Source organism: Leopardus geoffroyi, chromosome D3 (assembly GCF_018350155.1).
Source record: "Leopardus geoffroyi isolate Oge1 chromosome D3, O.geoffroyi_Oge1_pat1.0, whole genome shotgun sequence".
Classification (NCBI taxonomy): Eukaryota; Metazoa; Chordata; class Mammalia; order Carnivora; family Felidae; genus Leopardus; species Leopardus geoffroyi.
In genome coordinates this window covers 30,337,265-30,358,203 of record NC_059339.1, presented here as the reverse complement: position 1 = coordinate 30,358,203, position 20,939 = coordinate 30,337,265, and the positions used below count along the sequence as shown (strand labels likewise).

At 39.9% G+C, this 20,939-nt stretch overlaps 2 protein-coding genes and 2 pseudogenes across 14 annotated transcripts in view; 1 reads left to right on the top strand and 3 right to left on the bottom strand.

Moving 5' to 3' along the window:
* Window positions 1–20,939, bottom strand: part of LOC123588119 (ankyrin repeat domain-containing protein 26-like) — a 289,757-nt gene that overhangs the window by 18,864 nt on the left and 249,954 nt on the right. The gene's annotated exons all lie outside the window — the stretch shown is intronic.
* Window positions 1–20,939, top strand: part of LOC123588114 (ankyrin repeat domain-containing protein 26-like) — a 116,030-nt gene that overhangs the window by 52,608 nt on the left and 42,483 nt on the right. For all 13 annotated transcript variants that reach the window (XM_045458414.1, XM_045458412.1, XM_045458409.1 and 10 more), the window contains 3 exons: window positions 2,648–2,818; window positions 4,809–4,842; window positions 5,420–5,555. In XM_045458414.1, coding sequence (XP_045314370.1) covers window positions 2,648–2,818; window positions 4,809–4,842; window positions 5,420–5,555 — 341 coding nt within the window. The remainder of the gene's footprint in view (window positions 1–2,647; window positions 2,819–4,808; window positions 4,843–5,419; window positions 5,556–20,939) is intronic.
* On the bottom strand, window positions 6,623–7,953 carry LOC123588120 (annotated as a pseudogene).
* LOC123588116 lies at window positions 16,796–19,475 on the bottom strand (annotated as a pseudogene).

Genomic DNA, 20,939 nt, shown 5'->3' with positions numbered 1-20,939 from the left:
TTCTACTCCATTGGTCTGTGTGTCTGTTTTTGTGCCAATACCATACTGTCTTGATGATCACAGCTTTGTAGTAGAGGCTAAAGAGACAGAGTGTGGACAGGGGAGGGGGAGAGAGAGAGAGAGAGAGAGAGAGAGAGAGAGAGAGAATCCAAAGCAGGCTCCAGGCTCTGAGCTGTCAGCACAGAGCCCAATAGAGGGCTTGAACCGCAAACCACAAGATCATGGCCTTAGCCGAAGTCAGAAGCTTAACTGACTGAGCCACCCAGGCACCCCTGCATCTTTATGTTCATTTTGTATCCTTCATCCTTTGAACAGCTTTTTGGTGGTATCTTCAGGATTTTCTATATATGAGAACATATCATCTGCAAACAAAGACGGTTTTATGTCTTCTTTTCTGATTTGGATGCCTGTCATTTCCTTTCCTTGCCTGACTGCTTTGGCTAGGACTTCCCATATCCTGTTGAATAGGAGTGGTCAAGTGGGGAACTTTGCCTTGTTTTTGAACTTAGAGTAAAAGCTTTCAGTTTTTTACCACTGCATATGATGTTGGCCGTGGGCTTATCATATTGGACTTCACTATGTCCAGGTGTGATAATTCAGTACCCACTTTATTGAGAGTTTTTATCCTGAAAAGATGTTGAATTTTTTCAAATGCTTTTTCCTCACATGCTGGGATGATCATATGATTTTTTTTTTTTTATCCTGTTAATGCGGTGTATCAAATGCATTTATTTGACTTGATTTCCGAAGGGTAATTTTGCTGAGTAAAGTATTCTTGATTGGTAGTCTTTTTTCTCTTAGCACTTTGAATATGTATAATCCCACTGCCTCCTGGTATGTAAGGTTTCTGCTGAGAAATTGCTAATAGCCTTATGAGGGTTCACTTGTAGTCACATAGTCTTTCCTCACTCTTTTTCTTTCTTTTTACTTTGTTCTCTGCTGACTGGATCATTTGATAGTTCCTGTCTTTAAATTCACATTTGTATTTTTTGCTTGATCCATTTCCTGTCAGTGATCACTCTTGCTTTTTTCATCTCCTTCATTATACACTTCAGCTCCAGGATTTTTGTTTAGTCAGTTTTTACTATTTCCAGCTCTTTGTTAAGCTTCTCATTTTATTCCTAGAGTGTTTTTCTGATTTTAATGAGTTGGCTTTTTGTCTTTTTCTTGCAACTCACTGAGTTTCCTTAAAACTGCTGTTTTTGAATTCTCTTTTGAATAAATTACAGATCTCCATGTGTTTCCGATTGATTACTGGAAGATTATTGTGATCCTTTGATGGTATCATATTTCCTTGATATTTTATATTCTTTGCAATTTTGCATTGCTGTCTTTGCATTTGAAGTAGCAGTCACCTCCTCCAGTCTTTAATGACCACCTCTTCATTGTGTCCAACCCTGATTTTTTTGCTCCAGTGGTATGCTGGAAATTCTCTGCAGGACACCTGGTTTTCCAAAAAGGCTCTCTCATCCGCGGGTGATTATCCTAGACAGTGTTTTCTAGGGAGGGACTCCCAGATGTGGCTGAGAGGGAGGGACTGGAGGCACTTTATGGGCTATTGCTAGGTCCACAGATTAGACTGTAGTATGTATGCCTGTTACCTGATGCACGGGTAGGCAAGGCTTTTCCTCGGTCCCTCGGAATATGGTGCTAGATTCCCACAGCTCCCGCAAAGGTAGTTTTGCCCTTGGCTGGATAAGATGCCAGTTTGTTGTAGGTGGGGAGACGCAATAAGGTACATCTTACCCAGCTATGATACTGATATCGCTCTGACATATGGGTGTTTTTGTTTTTTTTTTTTTTAATTTTTTTTTTCAACGTTTATTTATTTTTGGGACAGAGAGAGACAGAGCATGAACGGGGGAGGGGCAGAGAGAGAGGGAGACACAGAATCGGAAACAGGCTCCAGGCTCTGAGCCATCAGCCCAGAGCCCGACGCGGGGCTCGAAATCACGGACCGCGAGATCGTGACCTGGCTGAAGTCGGACGCTTAACCGACTGCGCCACCCAGGCGCCCCGACATATGGGTGTTTTAAAAGTAGTTTTGCCCCTAAGATATTTCCCTGACTTCTTCTTTCATGTTATATGGACCTCATGCTATTTTAAAACTTTGTTGAAATGAAGCATTTTTATATTTAAAAGAAAAGCCGAAAATATAGCACAAATCTAGTTATTACTCCCATGTCTGAGTCAGAATTTCTTTCCTGACTCTGACTACTTGGTTCCATTTTTTCCAAGTTCCTAAAAGTATACTTTTCCTTTCAAGGCACCTAGATGCCATCTATGTAATCTTCGTGCTTACATTCTAATCTCTAAGAAATGGTTTTCTCCCGTTTCTTTTCCTGGTGACCTCTCCTGTTTATTTTCCCTCTTCAATAAAGCCTTTCTTGTCCTCACTTACAGCTTTTCACATGTCAATTCTTACCAATCACATCGTATTATAATTGTATATTTATCTGTGTTTGAAGCAACAGATGAGTATTTCCTTGTATATGGTTGGTATTTCAGCACTGTTCTCTGAATTAATAAATTAAGTCAGATGGGTAAAATTCAGAACTTGATGAAAATTGTCTTTTTATTCTTTATCAGTAAAATGATTAGAAAACATTGGCTTTTTTTATGGCTTTTTAATGGCTTTTTCTTTAAGGAGTGAACCTGGTTTACATATGAAGAAGTTAAAGGAAGGTGAAAATGAAAAAGGGACATCAAAAGGATCTCTGATCACACCAGTGTTGAAGAAGGCTGATTCCCTAACTGGTGGTCCACTACAAAAGAATGATGGCAGCCATTTCAGTGAAAAGGATCAGCATGAAAGCAGGTAAAATCTATAACTTCTTTATGTGCCTGTGAAGGCATTTTAGCAGTGATTACCTTTTGTGGAAATAAGACGCTGTAGTGTAGGCAGGTCCAAGCTAAAGCAAGAAATACTCAACATATCAAACACACTGCTTGAAAAGTTATGATGAGGGTAAGTGACTTTGTCAAGGAGCAGTTTCAGTAGTCACCATGGAAGCATGGAAGATGAGTAAGTGTAAACAACTCCTTAGAACATTTTAATTGGGAAAGGTAATAGAGAAATGGATGATAACTGAAAAAGAATGTGAGTTGCAAAGGCATTTTCCTCCTCTTTTTATTTTAAGATGGGAGCTTTTAGAGTATGTATGCTATTGGATATGATCAATAGAGATAGACATGGTTAGTTAATTTAACTTTGTTTGCATTTCCAAACATTAGGAAGTTTGTTGAGTGTATTACAGTACCTTTTAAAGATTATAGTCATTGTCTTTAGTACTCCTATTCATGTAATTTTGTGGAAGAAGTTGGTTTATTCAGAATTGGTTCCACAATGGGGTATTCTCCTGTAACTGAATGTGCAGATTTCAAAATATATATATGTATGTATGCAATGTATATATATATATTATATATATATATATATATATATTATATATATATATATTATATATTATATATATAAATGTATGTGTATATACGTATACCTGTGTATAAATTCTATATGTATATATAAGTATATGTGTGTGTATATATATATATATATATATATACACTCACACTTATAATAAATGTATGCAAACACTGAGGCCATTCTGAATAGAACTAATCCTTCCTTGATGATTTTAGGTATTCAGTGCCTTTGATAGCGTCATGAATAGCTATGATTTTTTTAGGGACTTGAAAGTATCTGGTTATATCAAGTTAATATTTATTTACGTTCTGGGGAAAGGGGAAGATTTTGTTTATTTACAATTGGAAAATAAACTAGTAACCCATCACAGATTATTCCTTTTGGACTGGAAAGCTCTAAATTACAAAAACCATGCTTCCTGTACCAGCAGCGTCATTGACACAGAGTATATGTTCAATAAGTATGTGTTGAATGTGGGAATAAACAGTTGAATGAACGAATGAATGCCTGGTGATGAACTTCTCTAGAAGAAGCAAATCTGTAGTTTATTGAAAGTAGATTTCCAATATTGCCTAGGTATAAAGTCTCTTAAAAGAAGTGTAAGATTCAGAAACTGTTATGTACAGCTATGGCTAGAAATAGAATAATAATGTAGATTCATTTGCTGTTATATTAGGTAGAAACACTTAAGTATTACTTTAACCACATGTTATGAAACACATGCTTTGAAGGCACATTCCTGGGTTTGAATTCAGGGTCTGTTCTTGGCCAGCGATTAGGGCTTCTTGGGCAAGTCACTTCGACTTTGTGTGCCTCATTTTCTTCCTGTGTAAAATACCTACTATAATAACCTACTTCATAAGATTGTTGTGGGGCTTCAAATACCTTGAAGACATGTAACGTGCTCATAGTAATGCCTAGAGAGTAGTTGCACAGTGAGTCTTCAACACGTTAATATCACGATTGTTCAAAAGGGGTCCTTTCATATAGGGACTTAACTTGCACTTTCCAAGTAGGTTTTAGTGCTAGGAAAAGCTTATTTTTAGTAAACATGACAAGAACAAAACCATGGTATCATGCCTATCAAATAATGCAAGTCGCATTAGAATTTTCCTTTGCTTTTGTTAGTTTTTATCTAAATTTAGTACTTTGTTGTTCTCACTTCAGCAGCACATATATTACAACTGGATACGTCTAATCCTTTGTTAATATTAGTAGTAGTAAATTTTCTATGCTGTTTAATGCTACTCTATTGTTTAATCCCCTTTGTCGAAAATTAGTTTCAAATGCAGAGATTTTATATCAGAAACAATAGGTTTAAATATTCTTTGTATTTTAAGTACTTGATATTTGCCTGAAAAGAATTGTTGGGTTTTTTCAGACCTGCAAAGAAAATTTCTAAGAAGAAGGACAAGGTAAGAGAAATAGACAATGTAATTTTATTTTATTTATTTATTTTATTTTTATTTTATTATATTATTTTGATAAATATTTATTAAAGATATTGTTGAGTGGTAAAAAAATACTTTATGAAAGATGTAGTGAAAAAGTAGAAAATCTTCCTTTGTTGTAGAGACATTTGCTGTGAAAAAAGTTACTTAGAAATACTAGCTATTGATAACGGTGTCTTTTTGATAAAAATCCGTTCTTTTAAAAAGTCTCTGTGCTTTCGCTTTTAAATGTTTATTCACTTATTTTTAAAATGTATTTTGAGAGAGAGCACGCACAAGTGGGGGAGGGGCAGGGGGAGAGGGGGAGAGAGAATCCCAAGCAGGCTCCATGCTGACATTGTGGAGGTCAACATGGGACTCAAACTCAGGAACCCTGAGGTCATGACCTGAGCCACGATGGAGTCGGATGCGCAACCGACTGAGCCACTCAGGTGCCCCTGTTTTTGCTTTTATAAAAAGATGGGTATTTATCGCTTCTCTACACCTTGAATATTTTATAAATATTTGGGGGACGTTTTGAAATGGTATTCTTTATTTGTAGGTCAAAAAGGAAATTACTTCTATGGATGACCTTGTCGACTTCACTCAGTCATCTGAAACAGCCTCAGAGGATTGTGAGTTGCCTTACTCTAAGCATTTCATGTTGCTGATTGAACAACTTGGCATGGATTGTAAAGGTAGGAAGCCTTTTTACGTATATGGCTGTAGTCATATGTGCACACCTTGCCTAGTACTGCACCATAGAACGCTGCTGTATTGTAGAGCTGCTCATCTCAGAAATATGTTTTATATTAAAATAAAAGGAGAACTATTGTATCCTCTCAGCCAAAGAGTCATCATTTCTGCTGTACCTTTCTTAGTGGGAATGGCACATCTAACATGTTTGTTAACTCTGCTTCTCTTCTGTGCCTTCACCCAGGTCAGGTCATTATTTTTCTCCTAGATGACTGAAATAACCTCAGGACCGTTTTCCCTGCCGTTCAACCTCCCAGGACCTTGGTCTGCACTGCAACCATAATTATTATATACTTAAAAAAATGTGTATTTCATCATGTTACCTCCTTGCTTAAATCTTAGCTGTTACTTCTCATTGCTATTAGGTTAAAGGCCACGGCCCTCTGGCTTCATCTTGTATTGTTTGACATCCTTCTTTCCGTCTGTGTCTTATCCACTGTTTTAGACGTTTCTTCCTGTGAAAGAGCTTGTCGTTTCCAACAGATTTGGTTAGGTAAACTGCACATATATGAAGTGTGTCATTTGATAGTTTTGACATATGTTTACACGTATGAAACGATAACCGCAATCCAGACAGTTAACATATTCATCACCCTGAAAAATCTCATGTCCCTTTCTATTCCCTTATTATGAAGCTGCCAAATCGTTTTCTAAAGGAGTTATACCGTTTTCCATTCCCACCAGCAGTCTGTGAGAGCACCAATTCCTACATACATATTCATGAACACTTAGTATTGTCAGCTTTTTAAATCCTAGCCATTCGGATGGATATTTTATATATCATTATGGTTTGAATATACATTTTGCTAATAACTGACGATGTTGACCATATTTTCACATGCTTGCTGGCCATCTGTATATCTTCTTTGAATTGTCCAAATCTTTTTTTTATTTTAGAAATTTGTTTGTTTTCTTACTTGTTGAGTTTTCAAAATTCTTTGTATATTCTAGACACAGTTCCTTCTTATTTTGTTTTCTTTTTGTCTTTTTGTGGTTGTTTTTGTTTTTGTTTTCCATTGAAGCATTTTATTTGCACATACGTATTACATCCCTAGAAAAAGAATCCCAGGATTTCCCCTTCTGTGTGTTTTCATCTTGCTTCTTCATGGTCCATGACTGTAGCTGAGGTGGTCGGTATAATGAAACCAAACTGAGCAGATTATTCTGCCATTTTTCTAGATCTTTGCATTGTCCATCATCAGTTCTGGGGCCAGTCACTCCATGCTTGCTTAACCTGCCTGTGAGGTTCACAACAATTTTCCCAACTCTGTGATCATCAATGATTTTAAATTCACCAGTGTAACCATGCTTCATCATCACAGTTAGAAAGTGGACAATGTCTGTGGAGCACGGCCTAGTAAGAACCTGGCGTTTGCTTCTCTTCTCAGTATTGTTATGCTTTGGGGAGCATCTGCCACGACATTCACATGCATCATGATGGTGGCACAGAAAGATGGTGGAAAGAGCTAGATACAGTTCCATTATCACCGCTCTCTCTCTCTTTTTTTTTTTTTTTTTTTTTTTGCAAGGTTTTTCTTCTCCCAGTCTGTGACTTTTCGTTCTCTCAACAGTGTTTTTGAAGAGCAGTTTTTCTTTTTGGTGAAGTCCAGTTTACGCATTCATTTGTTCTTGTATGATTGTTGCTTTTGGTTTTCATATCTAAGAAATCTTTGCCTAGCACAAGGTCACAAAGTTTTTCTCTCATGCTTTCTTTTAGAAGTGTTACAGTTGTAGGTCTCACATTTAGATCTATGACCCATTTTATATTCTTTTTTTATGATATAAAGTATGGATACAAGTTCATTCTTTTGCATATGGATATCCAGTTGTTCCAGCACCATTTATTGAAAAGGCTGTGTTTTCTCCACTTTATGCCATTGCTCCTTTGTCATAATCAGTTGGCCATATATGTGTGGGTTTATTTATGGGCTCTATTCTGTCTCATTGATCTCTTTGGCCATCTTTGTACCAATATTATGCTGTTTTAATCACTGCCAGTTTATAAGAAGTTTTGAAATCACATAGTGTTAGTCGTCCTGCTTGGTTCTTTTCAGTGTTCTTTTGCTACACTGGATCCTTTGCATTTCCACGTGAATTTTAGAATCAGTTTGTCAGTTTCTGAAAAAACAAACAAACAAACAAAACCCCAACTCTGGTGGTCTTCTGGAAATGAAGTTTAGATTATGTTGAATCTACAGATTTATTTGGGGAGAACTGACTTCTTGACAATATTGAATTTTTTAACCCCTGAACAGAGGATATATCTCTCCCTTGATATAGGTCTTTTAAAATTTTCTCAGTAATATTTTGTAGTTTTTAATGTATAGGTCTTTCTGTCTTTTATGATATTAACTGTGATTATTTTTTATTTTCAGTGCAGTTGTAAATAATATATCTTAGATTTAAATTTTTTTTGTAATGTTTACACTTGAGAGTGAGACAGAGCATGAGTTGGGGAGGGGCAGAGAGAGAGGGAGACAGAATCGGAGGCAGGCTCCAGGCTCCAAGCTGTCAGTACAGAGCCGACATGGGGCTTGAACTCACCAACGTTGAGATCATGACCTGAGCCAGAGCCCAGCGCTTAACCAACTGAGGCACCCAGGTGCCCTGAAATTTTAATTTTTGATTCTTTATAGCTAGTATATAGAAATATAGTTAATTTTTGTGTAATGATTCTGTATCTTCCAACCTTGATAAATTTATATGTATACATATATTTAATTTTAGAGAGAGTACATGAGAAGGGGAGAGGGGCAGAGAGAGAGAGAGAGAGAGAGAGAGAGAGAGAGACAGGGAGAATCTTAAGCAGTCTCCATGCTCAGTGCTAGCCTGACAAAGGGCTCCATCCCATGACTCTGGGATCATAGCCTGAGCTGAAATCAAGAGACACTCAACCGAATGAGTCATCCATGTGCCGCTATAAATTCATTAATTCTAGTAGCATTTTTCCTAATTCTGTCAGATTTTCTACATAAGCAAAGTTCATTAAAATTCATTTTTAATTACTATCTTACTAACAATGGTAAATATTGTAGACTTGTAACCGATACATTCTCTGTCACAACTAAACAGCTTTGCCATTGTACTATAAGGGCAGTCAATAGATACTGCATACATTAATGGACATGGCTGTATTTTGATAAAATTTAATTTACCAAAACAAGTAACGTGGCCCACAGGTGGGGGTTTGCCAGCTTCTATTTTGTGACCATGTCATTGCTATAGAGACAGTTTCACTTCATTTTCTATTTGGATGTCCTTTGTTGCTTTTTCTTGTTTGATTGCGTTGGCTAGAACTGCTAGTATAGTGCTGAAGAGAAGAAGTCATTCAGTGAATGTCCTACTTGTCTTCTTCCTGATCTTTTAGGAAATGCATTCAGTTTTTTACCATTACGTGTAACGTTAGCTGTAGAGTTATCATGACTTGTTTTGTTTTGTTTTGTTTTGTTTTGTTTTAAATCATATTGAAGTTCCCTTGTATTCCAGGATTGCTGAAAGTTTTTATCTGGAATGGGATGTTGAATTTTGACAAGGGACTTATTTTACCTACGGAGATGATCATATAATTTTCCTTTTTTAAAGTTTGTTAATATGGTGAATAACACTAATTGGTTTTCAAATCTTAAACCAACTCTGCATTTCTTGGATAAACACCATTTGGTCATAACAAATTATCCCTTAGTGTATTGTTAGATTCCACCACCCCCCCCCCCACACACACACGACTATAGTTTAATTAATTAATTAATTAAATATAATTTATTGTCAAGTTAGCTAACATACAGTGTATATATTGTGCTCTTGGCTTTGGGAGTATATTCCCAAGATTCATTACTTACATACAACACCCAGTGCTCATCCCAACAAGTGCCCTCCTCAATGCCCATCACCCATTCTCCCCTTTCCCCCACCCCTCCATGAACCTTCAGTTTGTTCTCTGCATTTAAAAGTTTCTCATGGTTTGCCTCCCTGTCTGAAATGATTTTTCCCTCTTCTGTTCCCCCATGTTCTTCTGTTACGTTTCTCAAAATCCACATATGAGTGAAAACATGATATCTGTTTTTCTCTGACTGCCTTATTTCACTTCACATACTACCCTCCAATTCCATCCATGTTGTTGCAAATGGCACAATTTCATTCTTTCTCACTGCCAAGTAATAGCCATCGTATATATAAACCATATCTTCTTTACCCATTCATCAGTTGGTGGACATTTGGTCTCTTTCCTTAATATGGCAATTGTTGATAGTGCTGCTACACTATATGTACGTTGGGGTACATGTGCCCCTATGAATCAGCACTCCTGTATCCCTTGGGTAAATGCCTAGTAGTGCAATTCCTGGGTTGTAGGGTAATTCTATTTTAATTTTTTGAGGAACCAACCTCCACACTGTTTTCCAGAGCAGCTGCACCAACCGTGCATTCTCACCGACAGTGCAAGAGAGTTCCCATTTCTGCACTGCCTCACCAACATCTGTTGTTTCCTGTGTTGTTAATTTTATCGACTCTGACCGGTGTGAGGTGGTATCTCAATGTGGTTTTGATTTGTATTTCCCTGATGATGAGCGACCTTGAACATCCTTTCATGTGCCTGTTGGCCATCTGGATGTCTTCTTTGGAAAAGTGTCTATTCATGTCTTCTGCCCATTTCTTCCCTGGATTATTTGTTTTTCAGGTGTTGAGTTTGGCAAATTCTTTATAGAGTATGGATGCTAATCCTTTATGTCATTTGCAAATATCTTCTCCCGTTCCATTGGTGCCTTTTAATTTTGTGGGTTGTTTCCTTTGCAGTGCAGAAGCTTTTTACCTTGATGAGGTCCCAATAGTCCAATTTTGCTTTTATGTCCCTTGCCTTCAGAGATGTGTTGAGTAGAAGTTGCTGTGGCCAAGGTCAAAGAGGTTGTGGCCTGTGTTCTCCTCTAGGGTTTTGATGGTTTCCTCTCTCACATTGAGGTCTTTCATCCATTTTGAGTTTATGTAAGGTGTAAGAAACTGGTCCAGTTTCATTCTTCCGCATGGTGCTGTCCAGCTCTCCCAGCACCAGTTGCTAAAGAGCCTATCTTTTTTCCATTGGATACTCTTTCCTGCTTTGCCAAGGTTTAGTTGGCCATACATTTGTGGGTCCATTTCTGGACTCTCTATTCTATTCCATTCGCCTTTGTGTCTCTTTTTGTGCCGATAGTATACTCTCTTGATGATTGCAGCTTTGTAGTAGAGGCTAAAGTCTGCGATTGTGACGCCTCCAGCTTTGGTTTTCTTTTTCAACATTACTTTGGCTATCTGGGATCTTTTGTGGTTCCATACAAAGTTTAGGATTGTTTGTTCTAGCTCTGAGAAGAGTGCCAGTGCAATGTTGATTGGGATTGCATTGAATGTGTAGATTGCTTTGGGTCGTATCGACATTTTCATAATATTTCTACTTCCAGTCTGTGAGCATGGAATGTTTTTCCATTTCTTTGTGTCTTCTTCAATTTCTTTGATATCTTTTCTATAGTTTTCAGGCTAAAAATCTTTATATCTTATATCTTTGGTTAGGTTGATTCCTAGGTATTTTATGGCTCTTGGTGTAATTGTAAATGAGCTCAGTTTCTTGATTTCTCTTTCTGTGGCTTCATTATTAGTATATAGAAGTGCAATCAATTTCTGTGTGTTGATTTTTGTATCCTGTGACTTTGCTGAATTCATGTATCAGTTCAAGCAGCTTTTTGGTGGAGTCTTTCGGGTTTTCCATGTAGAGTATCATGTCATCTGCGAAAAGTGAAAGTGTAACTTCTTCTTTGCCAATTTGGATGAGTTTTATTTCATTTTGTTGTGATGCTGAGGCTAGGACTTCCAACACTATGGTAAACAACACTGGTGAGAGTGGACATCCCTTTCATGTTCCTTATCTCTGGTGGGGGGGGGCAGGAAGTTCTCTGTTTCTCCCCATTGAGGATGCTATTAGCAGCGAGCTTCTCATATATGGCTTTTATGATATTAAGGTATGTTCCTTCTATCCCAACTTTCTTGAAAGTTTTTCTTAACAAAGGATGCCATAGTTTGTCAAATGTTTTTTTTTTTTTTTTCTGCATTTATTGACAGGATCATATGGATGATCGTATCCTTTCTTCTATTAATGTGATGTATCATTTTGATTGATTTGTGAATATTGAACCAGCCCTGTAGCCCAGGAATGAATCCCACTTGATCATGGTGAAGAATTCTTTCATACACTGACGAATTGGATTTGCTAGTATCTTGTTAAGAATTTTGGCATCCATGTTCATCAGGAACATTGGCCTGTCATTCCCCTTTTTAGTGGGGTCTCTATCTGTTTTGGGAATCAAGGTAATGCTAGCTTCACAGAATGAGTCCGGAAGCTCTTCTTCCATTTCTTTGTTCAACAGCTTGAAAAGTATAGGTATTCACTCTGCTTTCAATGTCTTGTAGAATTCCCCTGGGAAGACTTCTGGCCCAGGACTCCTATTTGTTGGGAGATTTTTGATAACTGATTGAATTTCTTCACTGGTTATGGGTCTGTTCAAATTTTCTATTTCTTCCCATTTGAGTTTGGGTAGTGTGTGGTTGTCTGGGTCTTTTTCCATTTCTTCCAGGTTGTCCAGTTTGTTGGCCTATAAATTTTCGTAGTATTCTCTAATAATTGAATTTCTGTGGTGTTGATTGTGCTCTCTCCTCTTTCATTCATGATTTCATCTCTTTGGATTCTCATTTCTTTCTGAGAAAGCTGGCTAGGGGGTTATCAAGTTTATTTATTCGTTAAAAAAAAAAGCAGCTCTTAGATTCACCGATCTGTTGTACTGTTTTGTGTTTTGCGTTTTGTTTTTTGTTTTTGTTTTTTTCCTTTTTGGATTCTATGGTGTATATTTCTGCTCTAATCTTTATTATTTCTTCTAATGGCTGTAGGGTTTCTTTGCTCTTCTTCTAGTTTCTTTAGGTGTGAGGTTCGCTTTTGTATTTTGGATTGTTCTTATTTCTTGAGAAATGCCTGGATTGCAATGTGTTTTCCTTGTAGGGCTGCCTTTGCTGCATCCCAAAGGGTTTGGACTGTCATGTTTTCATTTTCGTTTGCCTCCATATTTTTTTTAATTTCTCTTTTCATCGTCCGGTTGACCCATTCTTTCTCCAATAGGATGTTCTTTAACCTCCATGCATTCAGAAGCTTTCCAAACTTTTTCTTTTGTTTGATTTCAAGTTTCATAGTGTTGTGATCTGAAAATATGCATGGTATGATCTCAGTTCTTTTATATTTATTGAGGGCTGTTTTGTGACCCACTGTGTGATCTGTTTTGGAGAATGTTCCCCGTGTACTCGAGAAGAATGTGTATTCTGCTGCTGTTGGATGAAAAGTTCTGAATAGATCTGTCAAATCCCTCTGGTCCAGTGTATCATTCAAAGCTTTTGTTTCTTTATTGATTTTCTGCCTAGATGATCTGTCCGTTGTTGCAAGGGAGTATTAAAGTCACCTACAATTTCCATATGATTATCAATAAGATTGCTTATGTTTGTGATTAATCGATGTATATATTTGTGGGGTCTCTAGTTGGGGCCACCAACATTTACAGTTGTTAGCTCTTCTCGATGGATAGATCCCTTAACTATGACATATTGCCCTTCTTCATCTCTTGTTAGAGTCTGTAGTTTGAAATCTCATCTACGTATGGCTACTCCAGCTTTCTTTTGACTTCCAGTAGCATAATACATGGTACTCCATCCCCTAACCTTCAATCTAATGGTGTCCTCATGTCTAAAATAAGTCTCTTGTAGACAGCATATAGATGGATTTTGTTGTTGTTGTTTTTAATCCATCCCGATACCCTGTGTGTTTCGATAGGGGCATTTAGTCCATTCACATTCAGAGTGATTATTTAAAGATATGGATTTAGTGTCATTGTGTTGTCTGTAGGTTTCATGCTCGTGGTGATGTTTCTGGTCCTTTGTAGACTTGGCAACATTCCATTCACATAGTCTTCCTGAGGATCTCCTGCAGGGCTGGTTTAGTGGTCATGAGCCCTTTTAGTTTTTGTTGTTCTGGGAAAGCTTATCTCTCCTATTCTGAATGACAGCCTTGCTGGAGAAAGGATTCTTAGCTACATATTTTCCTATTCAGCACATGGACTTTCTCCTACCATCCCCTCCTGGCCTGCCAAGTTTCAGTGGACAGGTCTGCTACTACCCATATGTGTCTACCCTTGTAGGTTAAGGCTCGTTTGTCCCTTGCTGCTTTCAGTATTCTCTTTCTCTTTGTAACTTGCCAGTTTCACTATGATATGCTGTGGAGAAGACCTATTCCTGTTGAATCTGAAGGGAGTTGTCTGTGCCTGCTGGATTTGGATGTCTGCTTCCTTCTCCAGATTAAGGAAGTTGTCACCTATAATTTGTTCAAGTAAACCTTCTGCCCTTTTCTCTCTCTCTTATGCTGGAACTTTGATGATATGGATATTATTACATTTCATTGAATGACTTAGTTTTCTAATACTCCCCTCATGGTCTGATATTTTCTTATCACCCCTTTTCTTGGCTTCATCATTTTCCATAATTTCATCTTCTATGTCACTTATTCTCCCCTCTGTTTCCTCCATCCTTGCTATTACTGCATCTAGTTTATTTTGCATCTTATTTACAATATTTCTTCATTGTTGTGACTATTTCTCAGTTCCTTGATCCCTGCAGCAATAGATTCTCTCCTGTCTTCTATGCTTTTTTTGTAAGCTCAGCTGTTAATCTTACAACTATTATTCTAAATTCTTGAACCGGTATATTTATTGTTTATATCTGTTTTGAGCAGTTCTCTAGCTGTCATTTCTTCCTGGAGTTTCTTTTGAGGAGAATTCTTCCATTTCATCAGTGTTCAGCACTTTATGTGTTTTCCTAGTCGTCATGTGTCCTGCACCTGAGAGCACTACTATTTTAAAAAGGGGTCATATGCTGTCCAGGGCCTGGCCCTTCAACAGGTATTTTTTGGAGTGTGTTTCATGCTCTCTGTTGTTGTGACTCTGGTTGCTTTATTTCCCTACTCCTATTGGTGGGTTGGCCATTCCACTAGGTGTGCTTAGATTTGTTCATAATGTAACCTTGGAAACGAATTTAAACAGTGGGGGGGGGGGGGCGGTGATGGAAGATGTCTTATCCCATACAAAGGGAGAAATGACAGGGGCAAGGGAAAAGAGAAGAAGACAAAAAATTAACCAGGCAGAGAATCAGAGATACTATACAACTTAATCCAAGGAGGGAAAAGAGATAGAGAGAGAGAAAGACAGAGAGACAGAGAGACAGAGAGAGAGAGAGAGGGGGGAAAATAAAGAAGAAGGAGATACAGAAGAGGTGCAGAAAAAATAGATTAAAAATCTCCATGACCTGGCAAGTTGTCCCCCTGGGCCCCTGGAGATGTTTATGTCACTCTGTAGCCTGGATTCCTAGATTTCCACGTCTTCTTGCCTCACTGCTGTGTTTGAGGGACGCGGTAATTTCACGTCCCCCTACTTCTCTGTCATGTTGACTCACCCCCTCTTTGATGTAGTGTTAGATTTGGTTTGTGGATGGTTTCTTCAGAAATTTTGCTCCCATGCTTATGACAGAATTTTCTTTCTTATAGTATCTTTGTCTAGTTTTGGTGTCAGGTAATGCTAGCATTATAGAATGGGGGGAGAAATATTTCTCCTCTCCTTTTTTGGGGGAGACTTTGTGTAGAATAGATGACATCTGTTCCTAAAATGTTGGTTGAATTTACCAGAGTAGCCACTTGGCCCTGAAATTGTTTTGTGTGGAAAGATCTTTAACTAAGACTTTAGTTTCTTTTATAGATATAGAGTTAGGTAGCAATCTATTCTTTGTTTTTCCTTTATTTCATTTTTTATTTTACTTCATTTCATTTCATTTCATTTTACTTTATTTTATTTTTAAGCGATCTTTACACCCAACATGGGGCTTGAAATCACAATCCAGAGATCAAGAGTCACATGCTCTACCAACTGAGCCAGCCAGGTACCCCTTATTCTTGATTGAGCTTTGCTAATTTCTGTCTTCCGTGGGATTTACCCACTGCATCTGAGTTGTCAAATTAATTATATAAAGTTCATAATATTACTTTCTCATTTTTTTAGTATCTGTGAATCTCTAGTAATGGCACATTACTAATTTCTGATATATTGTTAATATTTCCTTTGTTTCTCTTCATTTCAGGATCAGGCTTGGTAGAAATTTATCCCTTTTTTTACCCCCTGAAAGCATTTAGTTTCATCGATGATTCTCTATCATTTTTCTGCTTTCTTTCATGTGATTTTGTCTTTGAGTTATATTTTTCCTTTTGTCTGCTTGGTTTGGCTTTAATTTGTTTTCTTTTTCTAGTTTCTAAAGATGGAACCAACAGACCTCTCTTCTTCCTCATCCTCTTCTTCTTCTTCCTCTTCTTCTTCTCCTTCTTCTTCCCCTCCTTCTTTGTCCCCCTCCCATTCTCCTCCTCCTTCTCCTCCTCCTCCTCCTTCTTCTTCTTCTTCTTCTTCTTCTTCTTCTTCTTCTTCTTCTTCTTCTTTCTTCTCCTTCTTCTTCCAGATGCTGTAGAAATCTATTGGAGTTATTTTACCAAAATTTTTCTTAATTGTGAAAAATTAAAAATAGTTCTTCAACCTTTAGAAAGAAAAAAGAAGAAAATCTCTTCACTAAAATACAGCATGAAAATCAGGTATCTCCTGGCCACATGGTGGCCATTTCACACAATTTTTAAGACAGGTAACTAAATACCAAGTTATTTCCTTTCAGGCCAGCCACAAAGCTTTAAGGAATAGACCCTGGGCATGTATGTACATGACAGAGTAGGTTCCTGCTTGAGCCAGGCAGGTTTAGTATCATTTCCAGGGCTTAGCAATCTGTGGCCCATGGACTGAATGTGGCTTGGCCTGTTTGTGTATGGCCCTGAGCCAAGAAAAGTTTTCAGACTTTTGAAAGGGTTGTAAACAAAGCAAAAACAAAGCACTATGTGACAAATGTACATGGTCTACAAAGCCTAAAATATTTACAGTTTGGCCTTTTACAGAAAAAGCTTGCAGACCCTTCATTTCTACCAATGTTGTACAGAATTCAGACGGTGCGATTACATTTCTGAGAAAATGTTCCTTTATTCCGACCCAGAATGTAGCAACATCCTACAAAGATGATCCTCTGATGCCATGTGTTAGAATTCCTTTTCTCTTTTTTCTTCATGTTCACATCATTAAAGTTCATCCTTATCTCTCTTTCCATGAGTGTGCAGATTTTTCAGTTTTTCATATATTAAGGCAGCGATCGCTTTTGCATCTCTGGCATCTATTTGCTCTCCCCAAATGTTTCTCTTTGCTTTTTCGTAAGGATAACATTTAACAGTCGGATAGGCTCTGATGCCAGCTTTCTGGCATGCTTGAGTGTAAGCCTGACAGTCGACTTTTCTAGCTTTCACTTTTCCTTTCATCATCCTAGCCAAGAGCTCAAACTCGGGAGCAAAATTTTGGCAAGGTCCACACCAAGGAGCATAGAATTCAATCCCCCAGTGATTTTTCCCTTGCATAACTTTTTCATCGAAAGCCTGAGGCATTAGATCTGTGGATGCTTGAGGCAGAAATCCTAGACCCCTAATCTCTCTTCTAACCATTGTAACTGTGATACTTAAAAGCTTTATTTGGTGTGGGGGGGAAAATCTTATCTCAGGGTATTCCTGAGTGTTTTCTTGGGCACAAAAAGAACGATACTGTTGGCAGTCTATACTGCCCACAGTAACTGTCCAGTTAGTGTCCGGGCCATTCTTTTCCATTCTGGCATTAGGACTTGACATGGATGACACCATGGGGAGTAGAAGTCAACCATCCAGACTTCATCATGTTTTCTTTGTTTAACTAGTTCATTGAAAGTGGTGGGCCTCAGGGAGATCACTGAAGGAGTCCTAAGATCCTCTATGAATTCCAAGATCTGTTGTTCAGCAGAGTGATGTCTTCCATATTCATGAACCTTGGATTGGTTCAATACCACTGTTGTTGGATCCGCCTGAATGTTTTATGTGTTACAGGGTCCCTCGTGAACCGTACAATCTAGTGTACCAAACGTAAGCTGACCACACACATGCTTTGATGCTTTGCGTAACTCTGGCAATAAAGCTCGACGTGGTGGACAACATGGCACAAACAAATCAACAAGCCACGGTTCCTTGTCAGCGGCAGGAAAATTTTGAGGTCCAGGCGTGGCAACATGAGAATTACCACTTTCTTTGGCAAAGGCCAGGATATCATATAGAATCTTCTTTCCGTGATGAATTTCATATTCTTTGGTTCCTTGTCCTTTAAATACTGCCCTACATGGCCGAAATACAGAGCGATTACTACAGATGTCTGGTGCAGAGGCACAGTCAGCCTTGCCAACTTGAATATGTTCACTTTGGAGTAGAGTTTTGAGTTTCTTCAACTCAGGATCATTTGAATTTTCATGTTTTCCAAAAGTAAACAGTAAGAGCCACCAATGACGAGCCAATCGACCCGTTAGTGTATTTGCCGAAAGCAGTTCAAAATCTGGAAGACTATGCACGATTTCCAAATATATTTCTCTAGCATCCAATGACTTAAGGAACAAAACGCTGCTTTTCTCTCTGTTATTTAATGTGGCGCCAGGAGGAAAATAGGCAGTAGTACTTGTCATAAAACCAAAGTTTTACAAAGTTTGTCCTGGGTGGCACAGTCCATCCATCCTACATTAACAACACTACCCAACACGCCCCTGAGCCTGAGTCGTGTCTATGAAGTTAAACAACCTCCTCCTTGGCAACAAAAAGTGATCAGCCGGCCAACACCAGCAGCAAAAGCAGTTTCTATGGAGTGAACAAAATTTCCTGTCCATAATTCCGTCACTGTGCTTCTAACACGCTGCATGGCTAAACTCACCAAACTTTCCTTTGATCTGTCACCGTGATATTTCACTGTGGCCGTTCCAGACCTGAAAAGGAAGAGGCTGGGAGATCCGTTGACTCCTTTCATTCGGCAAAGCATTCTATCATCACCACACTTAACAGCACCAATTCGAAGTAATCCATCTACTTCTTTAGCACAGTCTCTCCATGTGGGAGCTAATTCATGGCAGTGTGAACATCCTGGGGAGTACAAGTTCACAAACCACAGTTCTCCAGAATTAACAGCAGCATCCAGTTCTCTTCTATCCAATGTTCTGCTTTCAGGATCATCGTCATAAATACCAAAATCATAACAACCATAATCCCAGCTTTCATACGGGCCATTTTCTGGGTTATCTGCAAGTCCCTTTTCTCCATATTTGTCATACTTTTCCCACAGATCTTCATCTTGGAGTACCTCATATACTCTATTTTTTTTGAAAAACCACTCCGTACTCTAGGGTTATTCATTTGTTTGTTTGGTGGATTTATTTATTTATTTATTTATTTATTTATTATTTTTTAAATGTTTATTTACTTGTGAGACAGACAGAGACGGAATGCAAGTGGGCTGGGGCAGACAGAGAGGGAGACCCAGAATCCAAAGCAGGCCCCTGGCTCCAAGGCATCAGCACAGAGCCCGACGCAGGGCTCCAACCCACGACCTGTGAGATCATGACCCGAGTGAGCGGAAGGTGGACGCTCAACTGATTGAGCCACCCAGGCGCCCAGGGTTATTCATGTTTTTTTATGTTTTGTTTTTTTTTAATCAAGATATAGCTTCAATGCCAATTTCGTGAAAGCTTGTCTTATTTCTCTACTGCTTGCAGTGCTGGATACTCCAAGTAAACTGTAAAAATCCCGATCTGTGCCCACTAAAATGGCCATATACACTATTAGGAACCAGAATGACCCTTTTCAGGTCCCGAACGTAGTCATTTTTGTTGAACCAGACTCCCATTCTTTCTCTTATACACGTTCTGATGGAAGTGAACATTCAGATATACAGCTGGTTCCAGCTGAGAGAATATGCAGGTTTGAGAACTTGTGTTTACGTTACTCCAAGAGCGAATCAAGCATCATGAAATTTTCTCCCAAAGTGTCAATCTGTGTAGGGTCAGTAATCTGCACTTCCTCAGATCACAAAAGATATCAAAATACTTTGAGAAATCTAACCTTCTTAACATTCTGTTTCTCCTTTCTTCCTTTAATCCTAAATGTCGAAGTCTTCTCCTTACCTGCAAAGGGTCTCTGGCTCATGTCTAACTCCTCGTCATGCAACCAGAACATACCTTTGTAAAGTATAGCGGTGGAGAGTAACAAATATTCAGACTAAAATAAACAACCCCAGGAAAACAGAGAACATCTTGTCCAATACCACCATGGGACAAGTGGCTCTCCTAGGGGCCCTTCGCAGCGTGGGCGTGGTGGACTTGATCTGCGCCAAGCGTCAGGGCCAACGTGTGAGGGCCGGTAAACGCAATAGGAAGGATTTCTGGCTGCCATCAGCCCTGAGTAGGATGTGGGGAGAGGGGAAGGACGGGGTCATCCCATGAAAGAGACTATTAAATGCTGCTGGTTGTGCGAAGTCTCTGGCAGGATTAGGGTAAAAAGAGCCTGAGTAACTGAGGCATAAGTGAGAGAAACTGTGGCAAGAAGCTGGGAAACGAGGCTGGCCGGAAGAAGGGTGATGATGTAGATAATCAGAAAAAGATGGGGAGCTAGAACACAAAACCCATGGCAGGGGTGGAGAGGAAGGGAGGGGAGACAGGTGCACAGACACTGGGCTCTCCCTTCCAGAAGGGCCCATGCCTCCGCCACTGTCGCCGCCTCCAGCTCCAGCAGAAGGGGGGAGGGGGCGGGGGTGTGGGGGGGCGGTGCGCGGCGGGGGCGGGGTGGCAGGGGGTTGCAAGGGCGGGGGTTGGCGCGGGTGGGGTGGTGGGGGGCCGGGGGCATTGGGGGAGGGGGTGTGGTGGGGGCGGAGGAGAGCGGTGGCAAGGTCAGGGGTTGGTTAGGGCAGGGAGGTCGCGGGCGGTGGGGGTGGCGGGGGTGGTGGGTGGCGGGAGGGTCAGGGGTGGCGGGGGTGGGGCGGTGCAGTGCGGCGTGGGCGAGGTTGCTGTGGTGGTGGGGGCGGGGGTTGGTGGGGGCGGGGGTTGGCGCGAGTGGGGGGGGTGGCAGGGGGGTGGGGGGTGGCGGGAGAGTGGGGGGCGGCGGTGGTGGGGGTGGGTGGCGGGGGGGGGGGAGGTGGCTGGAGGGGCGGGGGCGAGGGTTGGCGGGGGCGGGGGTTGGCGGGGGTTGGCGGGGGTGGGGTGGCCGGGGTGGGGAGTGGCATGGGGGGGGCGTGGGGCCGGGGGTGGGTGGGCGGTTGGCGGGCGCTGGGGGAGCAGGGGGCGGGGGTATGGCCCCTGCCCACCTCAGGGTAGGG